Source organism: Zalophus californianus, chromosome 5 (genome assembly GCF_009762305.2).
Source record: "Zalophus californianus isolate mZalCal1 chromosome 5, mZalCal1.pri.v2, whole genome shotgun sequence".
NCBI lineage: Eukaryota > Metazoa > Chordata > Mammalia > Carnivora > Otariidae > Zalophus > Zalophus californianus.
Genome location: NC_045599.1, coordinates 21,546,535 through 21,568,952, shown reverse-complemented (window position 1 = coordinate 21,568,952; position 22,418 = coordinate 21,546,535). Strand labels below are relative to the sequence as shown.

General features: G+C 43.7%; 1 protein-coding gene across 5 annotated transcripts in view; it reads right to left on the bottom strand.

Moving 5' to 3' along the window:
- The window catches only part of MEGF10 (multiple EGF like domains 10), a 164,640-nt gene that overhangs the window by 22,670 nt on the left and 119,552 nt on the right, over positions 1 to 22,418 (bottom strand). For all 5 annotated transcript variants that reach the window (XM_027607064.2, XM_027607061.2, XM_027607065.2 and 2 more), the window contains 7 exons: positions 18,902 to 19,076; positions 17,294 to 17,414; positions 16,339 to 16,502; positions 14,843 to 14,945; positions 2,555 to 2,701; positions 1,266 to 1,400; positions 625 to 753 (listed from right to left, as the gene is read on the bottom strand). In XM_027607064.2, the coding sequence (XP_027462865.2) occupies positions 625 to 753; positions 1,266 to 1,400; positions 2,555 to 2,701; positions 14,843 to 14,945; positions 16,339 to 16,502; positions 17,294 to 17,414; positions 18,902 to 19,076 (974 nt within the window). The remainder of the gene's footprint in view (positions 1 to 624; positions 754 to 1,265; positions 1,401 to 2,554; positions 2,702 to 14,842; positions 14,946 to 16,338; positions 16,503 to 17,293; positions 17,415 to 18,901; positions 19,077 to 22,418) is intronic.

Genomic DNA, 22,418 nt, shown 5'->3' with positions numbered 1-22,418 from the left:
TGAGGACCACCATTGGATCTACATGAGACAACGGATGTTAGCTGAACTTACTGTGGTGATCATTTCACGATATATCCACATCAAATCATCATGCTGTACGCTTTAAGCTTATACAGTGATGTATGTCAATTACTTCTCAATAAAACCAGAGGGGGAAAAAAGGAGGACCATCTAGAATTTTCTATTTGGTTACCCAGTAGGGAATATGGCCCCATAAAGATAATACATCTGAAGGAATTTTAAAAAATGGAAAAAAAAATTCTCCCATGAGTGTGTGCACCATTTTTGCCCAAGAACAAGGGAAAATTAATAGCTGACACTTGAGGTCTGAAATAAAACTGAGAATGGACTTCCCTTATACTATACCCTCATTTTACAGACAAAGAAGCACTGAAAAGTGAATAAGCAAAATGTTACCTATCTAGGTTCTTTCTAAGACATACTTGGATTTAACATAGGAACATTGCATAGAGTTCTTAATGGGGAAAAAGCCGCTTAAAATTAAAATAATGTATATTATAATTATTCCTATATTATTTCCTGATTATAGAAACACTCATACTTCCATCCTAAGGAATATGAAAACAAACAAATGTACACAGCTGTTCTCAAAACAAGACTCACGTTGAGAGCAGTCACTGCCGATCCAGCCCGGGTAACACTGACAAGATCGGTCAATGGGGTTACAGGTTCCGTTGTTGGTACAGGTACAAACTCCTGCACAGTTTTTCCCAAATCTGCCACTGGGACACACTGTGAATAAGTTATATCGGTCAGTAATGCACAATTACATCTCAGCTCACGGAACTCTAGTCTTGGGGCAGGAAACGACTTTGAAAGCCATCCTCCCAGCAGCCCGTTCACTGACTGTCTCCACTCAACAGTATCCCTCATCTTGAGTGGGCTCATTTTTGCAGACACATGAAGCCAAAGATTCTCACGAAGGTATCCCAAACCAGGAGACATCATCACATTTCTAGAAATCTGACTTCATGGCCGCTCGCTCAGGGAGTCAAAACCCTTCTTCCCTCTATGGATTTTTCATGGGAGGCTGTTTCCAATTAATACCGAATGAAGAGATTCTGCTGGAGCAGCAAGCTAGCTTTTCGGAAGCTCCGAATCGTATCTGCAGAACTTGAAGACACAGTGCACCAGCAGGCCCCGAGAGCTGAGAGCGGAAAACATGTCCCCAGGGAAGCCCAAGGACAGACTGCGTGAGGTTCGCACATCACTGCACATCTCTCCAAAACACTTGCATGCCTCACCTTCATTGCAGAGGGCACCTGTGAAGCCAGGTAGGCAGTCACACAGGCCCGTGATGTGGTGGCAGGGCCCACTACTGTGCACACATTGTGGGCATGTCTGGCTGCAGCGATGCCCATAGAAACCAGGGGAGCAGACTGAAAATAGAATGGAAATCAACCGTTATCGTTCCTGGGATATGTGCCTCTCAAATTCCACATCAGCATCTAGTTCCAGTTTGGGGCAAAAAGAAAAATTTAACAATATTGAGAATTTTCCAAGTATAAAACGACCACCATGGAAGGAAGAAGGATACTCTTTAATAATGAAAAGAAACCGCTAGCCTGGATTGCTCGAGGGCAGGCAAATGTCTCGGTCCTCTCAATTTTCTCAGTTATGGTCCTAGTTAACTTGAGGCATGACACAGAATGGCGGCTTGAGGAATTTTTGTTGAAGAAACAAATGAAAGGAAATAAAATTCTAAAATCCCAAATAAATAACTCTCAAGCCATGTATCGATCCTTTATTCTTTAAGAGTCATTACTGGCTGTAAATAGATCTCCGGTCTGCATTTAAAGGATTGTTCCTCCTCAACGTGGTCCAGATAAATCATGGTGATTGGAAAGGGAGCAAGCAACAAAGCCTACATAATTAGGTCCTTCTCAAGCCATTCCTCAGATTTAAATACAGGATGAATGCATAGAACTTTTAATGAAAAAAAAAGTCATTTAAAAATTAGGATAAGATACCTTATAGCCATGTACTCTTTCCTTGATTACGTTTACTGAACATTTTAGTAAAATCTTATGGATCCCTTCCTAACTTCAAAGTCCTATTGACCCATGTCAACAGCCCCCATGTTTACCTCTGCAGGGCTATTTTCCCCACAGCACCGGCTGTAAGTCTACTAGCAGGATGTATGATTTGCCGCAAGGTTTGGCTGATGTTGACTTCTGGTAATTGAGGTAAGGCCAATGCCAAAATTGCTGAATCAAATATTTACAGGTCAATGGATTTCTGGAACACCATTTGTAAGATTTAAGGCAGGATCAAGAGACATAGCCTGATGATGATGCCAGGGAGGCATTGAAATCATTCCTGAGGAGGAATGGCTACAGGCCCATCTGTTAGGTTCGTCCTGCAGGTTGGAACGAGTAAAGCTCTTGGGGCAGTGCTATCAAGGACAGCTCTGCAAGGGACAGGGAGACCTAGTATCCTCCGCCCTCGACTGCAACAGAACAGCACCATGCGCCGAGGGGTGGACCGTGCCTGAGAAGGGAAGGCAGACATCTCCCTCTCATGAGATACTTACTTCTCTGACAAGTGGTGCCTCGGAACCCGGGTGCACACTCACAGATGCCGTCGTCCGGGGAGCACGAAGCTCCGTTTTTACAGTAGCAGGGCAGAGAGCAGTTGGGGCCCCAGCGCCCCTCAGCACACACGCTGTCACAGTGGACACCTGAAACAATGCATACGAGCAAGGCTGAGTGAGAGGCAGCGCCTCTGGGGTGCGAAGTCCCAGATGAGGACCACAGTCATGGTCCCCAAGCTGAGTGATCCCAGGCAACAGTGAGCAGAGGTGGCATAAGGTTTAAAATTCACTTACAGATGTCAGTACATCATCATATATGGTGTAGTCATGTATTGTGTCATCACAACATTAAAATAATCCCAGAATGGTTTTCTATGGAGTCACAAAAGAGCAGGAATAAAACACTTTTATTATACTGATTGTCCTTTTTTTAGAAGGAGGGAGCAAATGGGAAGCCCAAAGGCTCTTTCTATTAAAGGCAAAATTTATCAAAACATATTTTATCATTGAGCCCTCAGCAACTTCCTTCTCCCCCCCCCACCATCCTTTATCTTTACAGAGAAATGAACAAAGCATAAAAAGATACAGAGAAGTAAAAAGTGGTTAAATTGTTTTACATAAAGAAAACCTTCCCCCTGGAGCAGACGCCATCGTATAACATTTTGATGATACATTGTATAGCATGGGAAGATATACTCCTTGGTGCCACTAAATTCCTCTTTAAAAATTTCATCTGACACTGGGCAGATAAAGGCAGAATATCACAACTGATGTTATTTATAGCTGTTGTCTAAGTTATTGATTATTAGCATACTATATGTAGGTTTTTAACTCTCACCCCGGGAACAGAAACTCTAGAGCTGGTTGTGAATGAACAAATGCCTAAAGAAAACATAAGGGAAAGGAAAAAAAAAACAAAGTCACAAAAATAAAAATAAAACCAGGTTTTTTTTGAGGTCAACAAAAGTCTCTTTGGTAAGTTTGCTTTTGAAATACAACAGGCACCACCTCTTTCTTGTAAGTCAGAATTCTCCGCAACTCAAAGACATGCTCTCTACATTGAGAAGCAATGAGTTGTAACTGGTAGTGAACTGGCGATGGCTGGCTTCAGATCAGGGGAAAACACAGGAAGAACAAGCATGCACACACTCAGGGATTCCAGAACGCTGTCACCACCCAGCACCAAGGAAGCTGAGAAAGGCATGTTTTGTATTAGTTTTTGCTTCTATGGCGCAAACCTTAAAACAGGAGCAGGCCCAAACTGTAACGTGAACATGGCTGATTGGTACGGTGTCATTTCTGCTGAGCTGTAACTCTGCTTTTGATGGTTCCCGGTTTTCTCCTCCCGAAAGTCTCCCACTTGGTAAAGGCTGTTAAGTAGGCATGAAAGCGCACAGACCTCATTGTGTCTAGCTGGAGCCAACAATAGACGATTATTTGAGCTTGCACTGCTGGCTGAAGGAGGAGATCAGACCTGTTACAAATTGACCTGGGTTTAAGGATTCCCTACAGAATAAAATACAGAATTATGGCCTACCACGATTTTTTTTTTTCTTGAGTTCACAAATATATGATCTTTTTTTTAAAAAAAAAAAAACCTCTTTTGAAAAGCTAAGTGGAATGGCATTCAAATGCTATCTATGCTCACCAAATGCGATTCGCCAGCTATAGAGCTGTATCCGGTGTTTTGGCTAGCACCTATACAAGGCAGAGCATCAAACATATTGAGGAATAAACTGCTTCCAAAGGAGGTTGCAAACCTAAATTTTGTTTTGTGAGTCTGAAGGAAGTTTCAACAAGGGTAACCTGTGACAGGCTTCACTCTGTTCAAATTCAGGTCCTGAGCTCTGACCACGAGCCAGGACTCCTATTTAAAGGCAGCTAAGATGGGGACACCCGCTTCACAGATACTCACACAGCCCTGGCCATTTGGGTTTGGAGCCATTCATGCAAATCCCAGTTAGGATTTTGGAGATGTGGAAGCTGAGTTAATCTGAAAATCATCCTGAAAATTAGTCCTCATTTTTGGCACATTTTTGTGGGGTGGGAGCTTGAGGAAGGGGGGATTTAGCCATTCATGGTGATTTGGTTATTAGCTTCTTGCCAAATCTCTCCTTCGCATTAAATAAATGCAGGGAAGTTGGAATGGAGCACACTTTAGGTCAAAATTCTCTGCTGCTTTTTTACATTATAGATTATCATAATTTATATATGACTTAGCACATTCTCAATCAGAGCGTGTTAAGAAAAATGACTCCAGGGCAGATTGGCAAATCTGAATAAAGTGATCTTTTATTTCGTATCTGACTCGTCTTCCCTAATAGGTTTGTCCAGCTGGATAACATAACCATCTGTCATAATCAACTTTATCGAGGTAATTTTCATAGAGTAACAGGACCCATGATATAGCAAAGAGATCCATTACAATGATATGCTTGTTTCACATGATTTACCCATGATTTCATTTCCAGAGAATCACTAGGAATTCTAGAGATCATCTATCAAATCTTCTGTCTCCAATCGTATAAGCATATTTCAGCTGAACTAAGCTTACTTTTAAAAATCTTTTATTTCAGGATTGCAAATAAGTCTTTCCTTAAAGAGTAAATTATAATAATTCTATTACCAACTTCCCCTAAAAATTCAATCCCTCTTCTTTTTCTCTACCATCAGTTAAAACGAGTCATCATTTTTCAGATATTAATGCTTAGTCGATTTGTAGACAAACATAAAGTATGAAGCTTCATTTTTTCCTCTTGCTGTCCCATTTTCTCCTATTGCTACTCCCCCCCTTCAGAGCGCTGTGGGGGAAGCTGTTATCTTTCCCCTCCTCTTAGAGTCAAGAAAAGATGAGATAAATTGATTATTATTGAGTTGTTACCTTCTCCAGAGAGTACTTATATTTTAAGGGAATAAGCATGTGAGGAGCCTAAGAAATAAATCTCTAATTGTGAAATACCAGGCAGTGAGGCTCACAGAGTGGGTAACTGGGTAATCACTTCTCCGGGTTACACTAGGTATATGGCTACGGATGTGACCTCTGTTGTAAGGCTAACCCTGCAGAACAATTTTTTTCAGGATAGGGAATTGTAAGATTGCTTTAACCATTTTTTTTTTAGTGTGTGTGTGTTATTCTTAAATTATTTCCACTGATGTCACCCCAATCTTTGCAAACTCGGCTGGAGGCCTACAAGACATTTTGCTGTTTCCTTTTTTAATCAAAGACAGAAAAAAGAATTCAACTTAATCAACATTCAAGAAGTCCAGCGGCTATTGGCTTCCTGGTGACAGGTTCTCTAAGAAAGACCTCCAACTGTAGAATGGTAATGGCCCAGGAATAAGCACCCCTAACTCTGTCTGGGGATCAGAGTCAGAAAAGGAAATAGCTTGTGAAGGTGGACAAGGGTTCCAAGCTAATGTAATGGTGGCTGTGAGACTCAGATGTCCAAAGAAATACAGGCAAGTTGAGGGCAGCTAAAACTGAGGTTGGGAAGGACAGGACAGATGTTTGGACAGCCGGGGCGTGGTACGTAAAGAAAGCCAAGAACGCCATGCTGTGGGGTGTGAGCTTCTCCCTTGGGGGTGACAGGGACCAAATGGACAATTAAGTAGGAAAAGCACATAATTAAATTTGCGGTTGGCAGGAGGGCAGAAGACAGTATGAGGAGGATGAGCCTGGAAGAGAGACCTGTGTTAGGTGGCTGCTGTAGGTTATTGCGGGTAAAAAAAAAAAAAAGATAAACATGATAGTCTTAAACTAAGTCATTGGCAGTTGGAATGCAAGGAGGATAAATTCCAGAGTAATGCAAGAGAGAATGGACATGAAAGATCTATACCTGCTCCCCCCCATATTCCACGCATTCATTGATGAATGAATTCTGTCAGCTCCCTGAAAGAGACATGGGGGTTTTGCTCACCACAGTGCCTAGCACATGGAGGGTGTTAAAGATTTGTTGAATGCATCAATAAGGACAGTCTCTCTTTCCAACATGATATTCAGAACCATTTCCCAACTGGATGGAGCAACCATATAATTCTCTCTTTCCCGAAAGAAGGGACGAGAAGCACATGCAAACCCGGGAACCCAGCATATTTCTATTTTGTGTGCCTAAAATGGTGACCCTTCCCATCTAAGGGGGTGGAAATGTCTGCCTTACAGATTTTGGAGAAGATATACCTTCGTGAGCTCAGGTCTGTGTTTTTTAACGCTAGCCCAGATTATAAAGCAATAGAAGAATTATGGAGGCATCTTGAAGAAATTCTTTTGGAATGTTTACCAAAGAACAGATAAAGGTTCTAATCGGAATTACTTCAGGAAGCAACTCCCTAACACATTTGGAAGAGGGGCAAAATGGGAAGGGGGTATCTTTAAATTTGAGGGGATCTCTGGTTCAATGGAAGCATTTTTTCCTGATAAACATTCTAACGCTGATAAGGCGATCTGTGAGGGACTGTTTTTGCCAGGACTGAGGACAAAGAGTTCTTTGATAGCCTTCCCAAGTTGCTAGGCAATGGCTGAATGATCGTGATAAACTTCAGCTAAGCAGCTCTAAAGAAATGTTCGTGCATTTCATGCCTGATGCATTATGCCAGCAGCCTCAATGTGAAACCAGCATTCACTAGGCATTTGTGATTGCATGAATACGGTAAAATAAATCATCTGGGGTGTCATTACTTCTCCCTCTCCGAGATAGAACCCAAACTCCTCATCTTGCTAATTGTTCATATTCCTTCTGAAATCTTTGGGGGCATTAGTGAACAGAGGACATGATTTCAATTCAATGTCTGGTTCCTGAGCAACAAGCTATTAAACATACATTAGAGCGAAGAGAGAGATTTGTTAATAATAATTGGGCTTGATGATTATAGAAGAGAAGAACCACAGTATAGAATCATAATACTTTTTCTGCTTTTCTAATCCTCTTGCTAACAAAGCAGCCGCTCACTGCTGGCGTAGAGACGGTATTCACTGGCGTATCCCCCTGTGCCCATGCAGGGTCTGCCCTGAGAGGACATGAGCTTCTGCAGGCCAGGGGCTGGCCACGCTTCACCCGTGTTCCTGGCACCACCCAGCACTGTGGCTGCACACAACTTGGGAGACACTCAACAAATGGTTGCTAAATCGTTCTATTTGGATGCTATGAATTTTAAAGATGAATTAAAAAGCGGATCTGCTTTCTAGTGATGACCAAGTTGGAAAAAAAAAAATCTTGATAAGTCATACAAATCAACAACGTTTGCATTTGCAGCTGCAAGACAAAAGTGCCAGAGAGCATGGCCTGCCTCAGTCGGACCTGGATAAAAGCAAACAGAACAGACTGCTAGGCAGATGGAGAACTCGGGGAACTCTGGTTGTTTGTGCAGGCTTTCTTTTCGGAACACAAGCCCCTTCCTCCGCCCTCACCTCATGGACCCCACATTCTGCTTTTGCAGAACTCCCTCCCCACAAAATCTCATAGACAGACCCACATGGGCTCCTGCATGAATGCTGTCCACCCTCCAATACCCTGGTCGATTGGGTGCACGCATGTTAATTAAAGCTCATTTGCACTTGAATTTGTACTTTTATGTCACTGCACGAAGAAAGGTCGGTCCTCCCTTACTATAACAATTCAGGCATCACTAAACCACATGAGAGATCACTTTGGGACAGATGAGTACCTACAGTAGTTCACTTGCTCACCTGGTCCAACTTGGAGTGTTGGGGAAATGCACAGAGGGGGCTGTCCCTTGGGAGAGGGGCTGGGACCACTGCAGGCCTAGCTGTGCTTGCTGGGAAGAGCAGAAAAGCTGGGCTCCTCTCAGAAACTTGCCTGCAGGCTTTCCTCCTTCTAATGTCCTCCCTCCTGGCTGGACTCAGAGAAGCACCCCACAGCTCTCCCTATTCTTGCCCCTGCTTACCCTCATCCGTGGTTGCTAGCTCCTCTCTCTTTCCCACACTCCTAGAGGTTGATTTGGTTTCCTAATCTCTTTTCTCTTAGTTTAACATTTAACATTTTTTTTCTTTATATGAGTGCAACCCTAAGCCTTCTGACACAGTCACAAGGCTTCTGTCATAGAAATGCTCCCTGGGAACCCCCACCTCTTCAATAACCAGAGTAAAAAGGCATAGCAGAGGCCAACCTACAGACTGGTAACTGCATGGGCCACCGGTGCAACTTTTGAAAAGACAAATGAGGACACCATGTAAGGCTGTGCAGGTTGTATTACTGCACAAGAGCCCCAGGCCGCAGGGCTGAGGGAGGGCAGAAATCCAGCTTGCTCTCGACCTGCCAAGAAGTGCAACCTAAAGGATTTCCAAACCTTCTTCAAATTTGCACAAAAGGTGCTTTATGGGCTGGTACTGGCTGCATCCCTCTCCTCACTCACCCTCCAGATTATCATTCAGTAGGTGGAAAGTGGGGACGGGGAATACACAAGTTAAAAAAGTTCCCAGGTGACAGTGATCTTAGCCAGCGCTGGGAACCGGGCTGAAGACGGCGTCTGTTCCCATACAGCTGGAATGAGATCTTGCTCAGCTCTAACGCTCAGTGAAGAGGTGTTCTGTCTGGCTGAAGTCAGGGCAGAAAGGAAGAAAGAAAGTCAGCATATTTCTACTGTTTCGGGAAAATACTTTATAAAGCATATTACTTCACTGCTCTGGAAATACACCCCGCCCCCCGCCCCAGACACAACTAATTCCATTTCATTGACATCTGAGACTTTAGAATAATCATTTTGAAAAGCCAGTCTCATTTTATAGCAGTGCGCATGTGTGCGCGTGTGCACACGTGTGGGCTCGTGTACGTGTGGAGAGGTGTGGGAGGAGGAGCCCAGGACGCAGCCTATATTTTGGGTGGTGTTTCATTCCCCCCCATTTTTTTTTAACTGCAATCTGCCTCTTTTTGATAAAGTAGTCGACAGGCTAAAAATATCCATATAGTAAGGTTTTAAATAACTATATACAATAAAAGTGCATGTCTTTTTTTTAATGGAACATTTCTTTTGGAAATAGTATCTAGGATATCAGATGCAACTTTTGCTTTGGGTAATCTGTATGGCAGTACTTTTTGAAAACCTGTTTTAGAACCAGGTAAAATGGAATGGTCAATGATAGCAATAGAGTCTCAGTTCCTTTAGGAGAAAAAGACAGTCCAATGCTAGAAAAAGGGTGAAACCATGAGGAGTGGTAGATGAGCCCCATGGTAAGAACGCAAGCTGATTTCCTTGGTATATCAGGTTAGCAGATGGTTTCCTCAATTTAGGTGTGTCATTTTCTTTGTAAAGAGGAATAAAGTTCTCCCACCTTTATCTTTGGCTCTAAACCCAGAGGCCTGATGAGCATCTCCCCCCACCCTCCCGCCCACTGTCCTCCATGATCTAGCATTGTTGGTGACTTTGTGCCTTCTTATTGATTTGGTCAAGGGAAGAGCCCAGGTCCCTGTGTTAGACTGCACCAAAACTTCAATGTTACCCCACACACTATTACCCTGTCCAGTGATACTTACATTTCACCTAGAGCACTCTCAGCAACAGGGAGGAGAGGAAACAGAATCCTTTACTTCCCCAGACTCATGCTATTTATCTGGCCCTGCATCTGGTTTCCAAATGAAAAGCAAGGCTTTCTTTATGTTGAGAAAGATTCTCACGAGGTACTTCCTCAAAAACATGTTTGTTGATGAAAAATTATGAGTCTATCCAATGTGGACAATGAAATGGTGCTCTACATTAATAACACAGAGTCTACTCTTCTTTCCTCTTGGAAAAATGAACCAATTCTTGGTCCAATTGTAGGGTGCTTTTTGGAACTTTCATAATCTTCCTTTCCTTTATGTACGTTTGCATATACCTAGTGTGTACTGTGAATGTAGGGGATGATTTCTCTTAAAAAAAAAAAAAACAGTCTCAGAGCAGTCTTAGATCCTCAAAGATCAACAGCCTCCACAGAAGACCCAGAGAAACGAGACAATGGGGCCACGAAGCAAAGAGACAGTGGGGTAATAAGAGCAGCATGAAGCAGCAGAGCTTCTTCCCCTTTGGAGAAACAGACCAGTCACAGATGGACAGAGTGTTACAAGATTATGCTGTGTGCATTCCCACAGGAGCTCCACAGGTCTCAGGCCAGATGGGATCATTTGTCTTACCCCATGACCCAGACTGTGGAATGTAACAAACACATTTTCTGTCTGGCTTCGGGCCAAATCATATCTCCTGCTTTTCTCGTGTAGACACGAGTATGTCTTTCACAGTCTGGCTCTAAATCGTCAAAGCAGGTAGATACTTGAGCAGTGACTGGTGTGTTCAGGAACACCTCACATTTCCTCTTATTCAGAAAATAAGAGGAGATCTGGTGGGGCATGGTCCAAAACAAACAATAGGGCTTCTCTGTTAGAAAAGTTCTGAGTTTGCCAGGGGGTTCAAAATGCTATTTCACTTCATTGTGGTCACGGCGAACTTGGTACTGGTCATTTTATTTGAGGAGTCCAAGCACGCTGAGGAAGTCACAAAATCTGTTTTACTCTTAGTGTAATGTGGTTTTAACATTTAGTAACTGAGAGCCACATGGAAACATGGGGAGGTGGAGTTTCACACTATGAGGTCAGAGTTATCTTAGCTTTTGCAAGTCAAGGAGAAACTAGAGGGCAAGAGAGTCCTTGTGTCTGTGGGTAACTCCTATTGACAGAAAATAAAGTCCATTACCCCAGCCTTGGTCTGTTTCCCAAGGTAGCTCTCAGACACTAGAAATCAAGCACATGACAGTTCATCTCAGTTTACTCCTGTCAGAAGCCAAAGCAGCTCTCAACAAATTCCAAAGGACCACGAGACACCGCTAAAGAGGTCACTGATGACACTTTCTGTTCAAGGATATGAAGACATGTATTGTCAAGTTAGCAGTACTCCCCATATTGATCTATAGACTCATTCTTCATTAAATCTACCTTGTTTCTTCACAGGAATTGATATGCTGACCCTAAAATTTGTATAGAAGTTCAAGGGACCCAGGATAGCCCAAACAATCTTGAAGAAGAAGACCAAAGGTGAAGGACTCACACTTCCCACATTTCAAAACTTTCTGCAAAGCTATAGTAATCAAAACAGTATGGTACTGGCATAAGGTTATAGATCAGTGGAACAGAAGTGAAAGTCCAGACATAAATGCTCTCACACTTATGGTCAGTTGATTTTTGGCAAAGGTATCAAGACAATACAAGTGATGGGCGGGGAGGGGATGAATGATCTTTTCAACACATGATGCTGGAACATATCATGCAAAAGAATGAAGTTGGACCCTTACCTCACACCATATATAAAACCAAACTCAAAATGGATCAAAGACCTACATGTAAAATCTAAAACTATAAAATGCTTAGAAGAATACACAGGTACAAATCTTTGTGACTGTGGACTAGCCAATGGTTTCATAGATTTGACACCAAAAACACAAGCAACAAAAGAAAAAAACTTTTTGAACTCCGTCAAAATAAAAACTTTTCTGCAGAAACAGACATCGTGAAGAGAGTGAAAAAGTAACATACAGAATGGGAGAAAATATTTGCAAATCATATATCTGATAAGGAACATAGATATAAAATACATAAAGAAATATTACAATTCAATTATAAAAACACAAAATGACCCAATTAAAAAATGAGCAAAGTATCTGAATAGATATCAGATATACAGATGGTTGGAAAAATATATACAGATGGCCGAATTAAATACAAAAGACACTTAACACTGTCATTTATTAGGAGAATGCAAATCAAAAACTCAATGAAATAACGTTTCACACCACTGGGATGGCTAGAATCAAAAAGACAGAGAGTAAAAATTTTTGGTGAAGAGGCAGACACCTCACACATTATTGGTGGGAGTGGAAAATGGTGTAACTGCTTTGGAGAACAGTGTAGCAATTCTTTAAAAGGTTAAACTTAGAGTTATCACACAACCCAGCAATTCCACACCTAACTTATATACCAAACATACACATCCACACAAAAACCTGTACATGAATGTTCTTAACAGCATTTTTCAAAATAGCCAAAAAGTGGAAACAACCCAAATGTCCATCAACTGATGAATGTGCAAATAAAATGTGGTTTACCCATACCATGGAATATTTGTCACCAGTCAAAAGGAATGAAGTACTGATATATGCTCCAAAAGGAATGAACCTTGAAAACAAACCAAGAGAAGGAAGCCAGTAGCCAAAGACCTCATATTGCATGAATCCACACAATATCAGAATAGGTAAATCTATAGAGACAGGAAGTAGGTTAGTGGTTGCCTAGGGTGGCGGGGGGGGGAGTTTGCCTAGTGTTGAGTTGGGGGTAAATGGAGAATAACTGCTAATAAGTACTACTGCAGTTTCTTTATGATGATGAAAATCTTCTAAAAATGGTAGTGATGATGGTTGTATAATTCTTTGACTATACTAAAAACCACTGGATTATACAATTTAAAGAGGTGAATTCTATGTTATATCTTCCTGTCTCTCTCTCTGCCTCTGTCTCTCTGTCTCTTTATATATAAATGCATACATATGAACATATGCATATATACTCTCTCTCTCTCTCCCTAGGTATGTATACACACACATATAAACATACACACACACGTGCACATATATGAAGAAGTTGCTGGTTATCAGCATTTATCACCACGGTCCTCTCATATAATTCTCAGAAGTCCTCATCCATGCTCAGAATTAATCTCAGCCCAACTGCCCCTTCCCCCAGCATATTCTGGAAGAAGTCTGTGTACGGCAGAGGGTGCAGTCATGAAGAGAGCTGGAGACGCAATAGGAGGGTATTAGTGCAAATCCTGTCTCTCACATTTACTGACCCTGGGGCCTTGATCAAGACACTCAACTTGTCCGTGCCTCAGTTTCTTCATCTATAAAAATGACAAAATGGTAGTTTCTACCTCACAGAGTTGCTGTGAGCCTGCCATAAGCATTCAATAAGCATTACTTATTATTATGTCTCCGTTCTTCTTTTTACACATTTTTGCTAAGAGGTAAGACCACCCTGACTCCATAATTTCCTAAATGTGACTTCTCTGGCATGGAGGTATTAGAGCCTCCTCTGAAAGATCCACCTTCTCAAAATATGAACCATCACTAAAGAGGACACTTGGCTTGTTACTACCAGTTTCTCTTTTAGAAGACAAGCTAAAAAACCATTTTGGAAGATAGTGAAGCATCATCAGTAGGGATACAGTTGTGTCCTACAAATCTCCTTCTCTTCTCTGAGAACAGATACACATATATTTAGATATAAATACAACATAAACAAATACACACGCAAACACACATATACACAAATGACTATGAATGAGAATTGTAAAAGAAAGTTTGGGTTCATTTAACCACCTCTAACACATACCCAAGTTCCACAGTACTTGACTCTCAATTGGCATATCAGCAGTCAACCTTTTATTTTACTTTCAGAAGAAATTGCTCATAAATATACCCAGTCCACTCATCCCAATGTTCAGTAACTTTCTTGGTGCATTTCCATTTGTGATTTTTCTAAATAAGCATTTAAAATTCCATTCATTTTGTAAGGTTTTGTTTTTGTTTTTTTAGAATAGGTTTGACCTCATGAAAGAAACAGAAAAGCAGGACCCCAATTTGCTTGGGCATTCAGTGCTCTCTCCCGAGTCCATTTATCAAGAGTAAAAACAGGGTTCATTTTCCAAGACCACTGGTAGTCTGATAAACTTCCTAGCTAGAACCGTGAATCCATATAAATAAGGAGAAACCTCCACCTTGTGGCTACAAAATTGGTACTCAATCGTATTATGAATTTTTATGACTTAAGTATTATTGTAAGAAAAAGCAAGTTTTATAACTTTCATGTCTAGCAATGAATATTTTAATACTTGCATATTAACCATATTAATATTAATATTGAATATTTTTGCCTCACCGAGGTGAACTCAGTTATATTCTTATGGTTTATTTCCATCATTCCTCCCTCGGTGCTCAAAAATGCCACAGAAGTCTTGCTAGACCCTTCATAGCAATTCACACGTCCCCTGCCTCTTGCTGGCCTGAATTGTGACAGCTGGACCTTCCAACAAGGCTCAAGACAACTGTTCCTGAATGCTTCAACAAAAAGTCATCCCCAGATGAATTAGGTCTCGCAGTAGTATCTCTTGGGTAAAAATGTGACTGTTGTTATTGGAGGTTTTATCATTTCTTCTCTGAAAAGGTGACCTGTGTTTATTTCTCTAAAGCAGCAAGGAACAGGGCTAGGTGTAAGTTGGCATGTTTCCCATTTCAAGCAGCGGTTCCTGGCTCACCTGACCATCCCGGGAGGCAGCGGCAGTGGCCCGTCGTGGGGTGACAGCCATCGGCGTGGCTACAGTCACAGCGCTCCGCACAGTTCAGCCCATACGTGCCATCCTGTGGGGAAGAGAGTGACAAGGTCATGGAAATCCACAGTGAGAGACAACAGGGACCTCAGGCAGGACCCTCCCCTCCCAAACATCTCTCAGCCACACACATGATAATCCCCTCTCCCCATGTCTGTTTAGTCCCCCAAATGCAGGAGGGGGTGTTTTAAAAATCACTCAAACTGTAGTTGGAATGTCTAACATAATGGTCAGTCCTATGAATGGTGAGACCAACTGATATGCATATATGCAAATATATGCATACATGCTCATTAATTAAGAGACTCCTTTGTACCTTATCATAAACCACCACTCATAAAGAAATTTTCTTTTGTTCCTAAGGATTTTTATAAAGTAGTTCAGCGTTCCTTACAAGGCATGCTACTCGTTCATGGAAAGGGAGTCCCTGACTCACATAAAGAAAGAGGCTCTACAATTAAAAGAAAATCATAGCACTAATCAAATGAAGTTCATTTCTGTAAAAAAGTTGGGAAATGGGTTGTGGCTTGATGAGGAGGAAGCCCAGGGGTAAAACTGCTCCCACCGCGAGGGGCCCAGTTCAGGGCGTCACAGGGTCATCTCGCCATCTCCCCTGGAGGCAGAGAACGCACATCCCTGAGAGAATGCTTAATGGTTCAGAAGGAAAGAAATGAGAGAGGAAGAAAAGGTCATGAAAAAGAGGGCAAGAAATGGGCCAAGGGCTTCAGAGGGAGAAAGGGAAATCAGCACGTTTACTATAGAACACATGTCCCATTTGCAACCTCTGCCTGCGGTAGGACGCGGTATGGGATTTGTAAGGACAACTACTTCCAAAGTAGGTCAGGGGAGTGGAGCCAGTGTTGAACGAGGGAAATCTTTGGAGATTCCTGTGACTCGAGACACACTTGTGTTTAACAGACGGCCATTTCTGAACCTCTCACCACCTTGATGGGCATTTCTGCGACACCCGTCCCCACTCCCTTTCAATCCTCTGCCACTTTCCACCAGAGATGGGAGGATTTCCGCGATAATGGAGACACAATATTTGGAGAGTTGACAGGCAGAGGCTGGGTGTTTGACAAATGCTGTCCATCGGTTGCCACAGAGAGAGGAGTGTATAGGAACGGAGACAACAGGAAGGGTGGCGGGGGGGTGGGGGGAGGGCGGCGCTGGCAGGGTGGGGAGCCTGGGCAGAGATGAAGGAGAAGAAGGGAGTGATTCTCGCAGAGCTACCTACCCATTTCCATGTCTATCCCTTTTCCGATCTTATCTCCAATGTGACTTCAAAAACCTCAGTTCTTCTAATAGTTTTGTTGGGTTCACACACGCATGCCTGACCCCAGGGACACAGCAGCAGTGAGCGGACACTGCCCCCAGCACCCCCCACCCATGTCTTCCCAGCTGGGGTGCCGGCTCAGTCGTACCTGGCAGGGGAGCTCACACTTCTCCCCGCGCCACCCGGGTGCGCACGTGCAGGTCCCATCTTGGGTGTTGCAGGCTCCCCCGTTGAGGCACTGGCAGGTCAGGTTACAGCTAAAGCCCCAAGTGCCGCTGGGGCAGCTGATGGAGCAGTCCACCCCGTGCCAGCCTGCCGTGACAAGAACGCCAGAGCATGCAGGAAACAAGCAGCACGGAGTTTCCGCCAGCCTCCCCAAGCCACGTTGCCCTTTGGAAACATTTTGGAGGTACACAGCGGGGTCCCCAGCCCCAGCACAGAGAGCAGTGGCGCTGCCGAGTGGAGCCTCCAGCAGCAACGGCCGAAGTACCCAGAATCTGTCTGTGCCGCATGATCGGACAAGGATGCCAGCAGCAAGAGACACCCCTGGGTTACTGGGACAAGTTATAGAGCGCGGCACCTCGAGTGTGCAGTGATAGGCAATGCAGAAATGCCGAGTGTGGCTCCGGTCGGGAAAGCACCATCTTTATACGGGAGGGTAAAGGAAGGTTTGTGTTTGGAAGAGTAACCCCCTCTTTAAAGCAAACCCAATGAACCGTGAACAGTGAGTTTCCAGGACCCTGCCTGTTGTAGCAACTACAGATAGACACATTTTGGCCTTTGCATAAAATCGGTGCTTGGCTGCATTTCTTGCTGCAACTCCAGGCCAATTTAGGGGTGTGGGTGTATGTCTGCTCGCTCACTTTTACCCAAAGCCCAGAGACTCCCAGACTTTGGGGGCTGGCAGCAACTTTGGAGATCCTACGTGAGCCCCCTTTCTTGGTTCACAGAAGCAGGAGAGCCCACCCTGGCCGAGGGGCTGGCCGAGTTTGGACGCTAAACTTTGGCACCGATGGAGCTAGAACCCTAGTCAAAGTTTCTTCCCTGGGACTTTAGGAGGTAACAGGATGAAGAGCAGATAAAACACTCATTCCCCCACTTACCTGCCTTGCAAGTACAAGACCCATCTACAGGTGAGCAGACAGCATCGTTCTTACAGCCACACAGAGAGGAGCAGTTTATTCCATAGGTTCCCAGCGGGCACGGGATAGAGCAGTCAATTCCCTAGGCGGGCACAGATAGGAAAATGCGTGCAATTTCACTGAATGAAATAAAGCCAACACAAACAAACAAAAATGCATCTTGGCAATGCTAATGATATTCCCTCTCTAATTTTAACACTTGTATTTTTTAAAGTCGCTAAATGTCCCCAGTATACAAATTTTAAAGATTCAAGGGCAATGTTAGCTTGCCTGTTTAGGATTCAGTATTAAATGGGAATCAAAAAAGCCTGCTGCCTTCATGAGCTTCCCTTCCTAGAAAACACACACAAAAAAACCCTTTTGTCCTTGCTCAGACAAGCAGATATAAAAAAATAAACTATCAATTACAGTCAATAAATGAATAAACATAAATATAAACTATACATTAAATTGTAATGCTTCTTAGCCTTCCTTGTATAATATATAATATGATTGGTGGCTGAAGCAAAGCAATGGGACGCACACTCTGCCTGCAGCATGATTCAATTTATTATCTGACAATAAGCCTAAAACACAGAAGTGGGCTATCAAGGATGGCTGGAGGTCATCGCCTTTAAAAACAGAAGAGACTTGGGGCGTCTGGGTGGCTTAGTCAGTTAAGCATCTGCCTTCGGCTCAGGTCATGGGGATCGACCCGCCTTGGGCTCCCTGATCAGCGGGGAGTCTGCTTCTCTTTCTGCCCTTCCCCCATGCTCATGCTCTCTCTCTCCCTCTCAAATAAATAAGGAAAATCTTTAAAAATAAATAAAAATAAAAACAGAAGAGACCTGAGACAGAGTAAATCAAGGGCTCCACCAAAGAATAGTGACATAGGTTAGAAAAACCTGTAAAGATCCCCTCAACTCTGAGTCTTTATCACCTACTCATCCCACATTACACGCTCTGGAATAATCATCAACATCTTCTTCGGTTAATCCTGTCCTCTTTCAAAGGAGAAAAAATAATCAGGACCAATCTGTTTTCCTTTAAAACAAGGATTCCTAATCTATAGCTAAGAAATCCTAGAAACTAGGCAAAATTCTGCTCGGTTGGCGCACGGGCATATTTGCAAGGTCCAGGTTCTCAAAGGCACTGAAAAACTTCCATAGTGCTAACCATCACATGTAAATATATAGTAAGTGCGAACTCGATACATGGTGTGCCTTCAAATTGCGTGGAGTTGAGACAAAAACTGTTAATAGTAATTACTTGGAAAAGTAATTTCTTTGTCGCCTACAGAATGTAGCAAAATGATTATGTAGGGAAAAAGTAATTATGTAAGGAATAATGAAAGTACATCATATTCCATGACACATATTAATTAAAAAATTAATATGAACACTACATTTATTGTTTTACCAGCCTTCCAGTTATCATCCTAAGATAATTCCTTCTGTTTCTTATTAGTACTTTTCATTCTCTTTCTTGTTAATGATGTGACAGATCTTAGCACATTCCCTGTACTTCAGGAAGGGTCCTATATTGTGCTCCACACGGTACCCCGCGGCTCCTTCCTCCAGAGCCACTCACTTTGAATCCTGGGGCACAGGTGCACTCCCCGGTCACACTGTCACAGTCAGCCCCGTTTTGGCAGCTGCAGATCTGTTGGCAAGCTTCCCCGAAGAATCCAGGAGAACACGTCTCATTGCAGTAGAGTCCCGACCAGCCCGGCTTGCAGGCACACTCTCCAGACATGGGGTGACAGCTGAGAGACACGGATGAAAGGAGAAAGTCACTCCCGGGTGAACATGACACCCAGGGCCCATGCAAATGTTGCTTCAGCCATGAGCAATGAATGGGTGGCTAATTCCATGCACAATAATTTAAACTTCGTTCCCAGGCTTGCTATGATTTAATTAATGGGCTGAAACCCGATAGGTACCACAGAAATGTGGTGTGAAATCAGCATCATGCTCCAACCGGAAGACGACCACAACCGCTTCCTTTTGTCTGAAACTCATTATAGTCTTCATAAGTCGAAAGCACTGTAATTCAGTGACAGGTCACCTCGATGAGAGGGTTTAAAGAACGACTCCGTCTGGTGCACAACACCAAATCAGTTAGCCAGGGTTAGGTCCAAGGCACTCCAAAAGCAGCGGAACTTCCTTGCCTGTTTCTGTTCTCGAATCTCCGTACCTGGTGGCCAAGCAACGGTCTCTACCTGAGGCAGCAGCTGCATGGACCGGCCAGGCAGCCAGCTGTCGTTCCCAAGCAAATGGACACATCAGCTGCGCCGAGGCACGCGCTAGGGAGTCTGACCCAATAGGGCACTCTGTGGCACGCAAAACACATGTGCTTCTCACCACAGGGACATGTCAACGATCAAACCAGCTCTGTTCACAGTCGGAAGGCTGTGAAAGACCATCTTCCTCCCCTGGTGGAGATAAACCCCTCCCAGTAACTACGACCAACAACAGAATCTGCTGTCTCACCCAGCCGTGTGCTAAGTGACTCTTGTCCAGAGACAATACACAGATTTTCTACTCTTGGAAAGAAGGATTTGCTGGGAGAGGGGAAGGCTGAGATGGAACAGCAGCTCTCCCACCACCTGGGTACCTTAGCAAAAGCACACAACCTCTCCGGCCCGACGTCCTAGTGTGTCACGGGCGGGTCTCAGCCACACCCCCGTGGGTGGCACGATTTGCGCCCTCGCTGCAACTGAGCACCCACAATCAATCGCCTAGGCATCCTGTGACGGATGTCACAAGCATTACTCAGGGAACACGCTATGAAGACATACCCAAGTACCACTCTACACTTAACATGGTTTCCTGGGTATAGAAGGTTTGGATTTGAGGGGCGCCTGGGTGGCTCAGTCGGTTAAGTGTCTGCCATCGGCTCAGGTCATGATCCCCGGGGTCCTGGGATGGAGCCCCATGTCAGGCTCCCTGCTCAGCGGGGAGTCTTCTTCTCTTTCTCCTTCTCCCTCTGCCCTTCCCCAGGCTTGTGCTCACTCTCTCAGGCTCTCTCTCTCTCTCTCAAATAAAATCTTAAAAAAAAAAAAGGTTTGGATTTAAAAGGCAAGGGTTTGAGTCTCCGATCTCCTTAGACCTACTCAGATCTACTCATCCGCTCCCTCTCCTTGAGCAAATACCCGGCACCTTCATCTCCAACTTAGGCATGTCAAATTCTGAGTCTTAGTTCTTTCCGGCCTTCATTCTTCAGTGTTTACTCTCAATCACCCCACTGGAGCACTAGCACCACGAGCCACTCAGCTGTTTAAACCAGAAACTTCAGAGTTATTCCCGGGAACGCCTCCCTCATTTCCCATATCTACTTCCTTGCTAGGACCTGATAGCCTGCCTCCAAAATATCCTGCCTCCACCCCATCTCTCCATCCTCACCGTCACCACGCTACCCGACGTCAAGGCCCTCTGACTCGGAAAACCGGGATAGCCTTCCGTCTTGCAACCTCTGCACTCACTCATGCCTTGTCACCTAAAAAGTAGATGCTAGCCTATCATTCTCCTTAAAGCTCTTCAAAAACTCCCCACTACACTGAGACTATAACCTGTGCTGTCTAAAACAGCTACAGGGACGGTGTTATTTACTGTCTAAACCAGGACATTTTCAAGAATGAAGAGGGAGTTATTAGGATCACTGTCCCTAATCCAAACCGTCCCTGTGACCCTAGACACAAAGTCACCCTAAATGCAGTCCACAGTCCATTGTTACCTGGCCACTGCCTACTTCCCAACCTCTTCTCTAATTGTTAGTCTCTCTTTGTTACTATGCTCAACTGCAATGGATTTCTTTTAGCTGGGAAAAGCACAGAGTGTTGCCAATACAAGGGCATCACATGGGCTATTCCATACGCCAGGAATACTGCTTCCCCATTCTGGGCCTCTGCATTTTACCCTTGTCTTCCTTCCCCTCTGGACCTCGAGCTCTGTGAAGGCAAGAATCTGGCACGTTTTGTTACCTGTCCCCGGCCCACAGTGGGCGCACAGCAAACACTGAGTGAGTGAGTTAGGGAAAACGGCATTTAAGGTACAGAGGGATCTGTCTCTGAAGTCCTGCTTTCCCACATGGATCTGCTTCGCCCCATATCGCTGAGTCATCCAGTGGCGCTGAATGATAATCTGTACATCTGCATGGAAAGGCAAGCTGTGCCCTAGAATTCGTTTTTAAAATGTCAAAAGCTGTGGCTGCACGGGAACCACTGTGAATTGCAGGGAATACTCTCTTACGTGACGTTTCTGGTGATAACTGTAAGTCAACCCACAGGCTCGCATAGCAGGTTGCGTCGACCGAGCACTGAATATGTGTTAACGTCATGCTCAGGAATCCGTGTGCACAGTATTTCATTTAATCCTCACAAGCCATTCCGAGTGTTGGGTATCGTCCCACTTTATAAATGAGGCAAGAGTGACCGAGAAAGAGTAATTTATTCAAAGCCCAACACAGGTAGTAGAGGAATCAAACCTGAACTTAGATTTATTTGCTTGTTTTTACACCAAAGAAAAAAAGGAAGCTTGGTCACAGCCTGCTGGGAGGGCTAGATATGAAAAAGAATGGCTAAAATGTAGGATTTAGCATTGGTTAGCAGGACCAATAAAAGCCTGTATTGTGCAAAAGCAGAGACAAATTTAAATTTACTTCAGAAAGGTCCTACATTTGAGAAAGGGAAAAGAAATATTTTAAGCATGGATTGGCTAAAGTAATTTGCCTTACTTTGACATACTATTAAAAAAGAACATCTTTTAGTAGAAAATATTACTTTACATTAAAAAGTAGAAAATCATATTCCTGGTGAAGACACAAATGTGAGACAAAATAGACAATCGGGCACAGGGAATTGACTGAGCTACAGGCAGACACAGAAATTGATATTCAATGCCCCCCAGTGAATATTAGTGCAACACACTGGTTCTCAGACTGATTGACACCGAAATTAGTATTCTGCAATTTGTAATTAGATATAGGAAGCCAGAGCACTTTGGAGGCATTTGATGGGTTCTCATGCAGGCAGCTTAATTGGTAATGAGATTTACGTGTTGATGTTAGAAGCAGCAGATTGGAGGTTGAAGGGTAACACACTCCTACT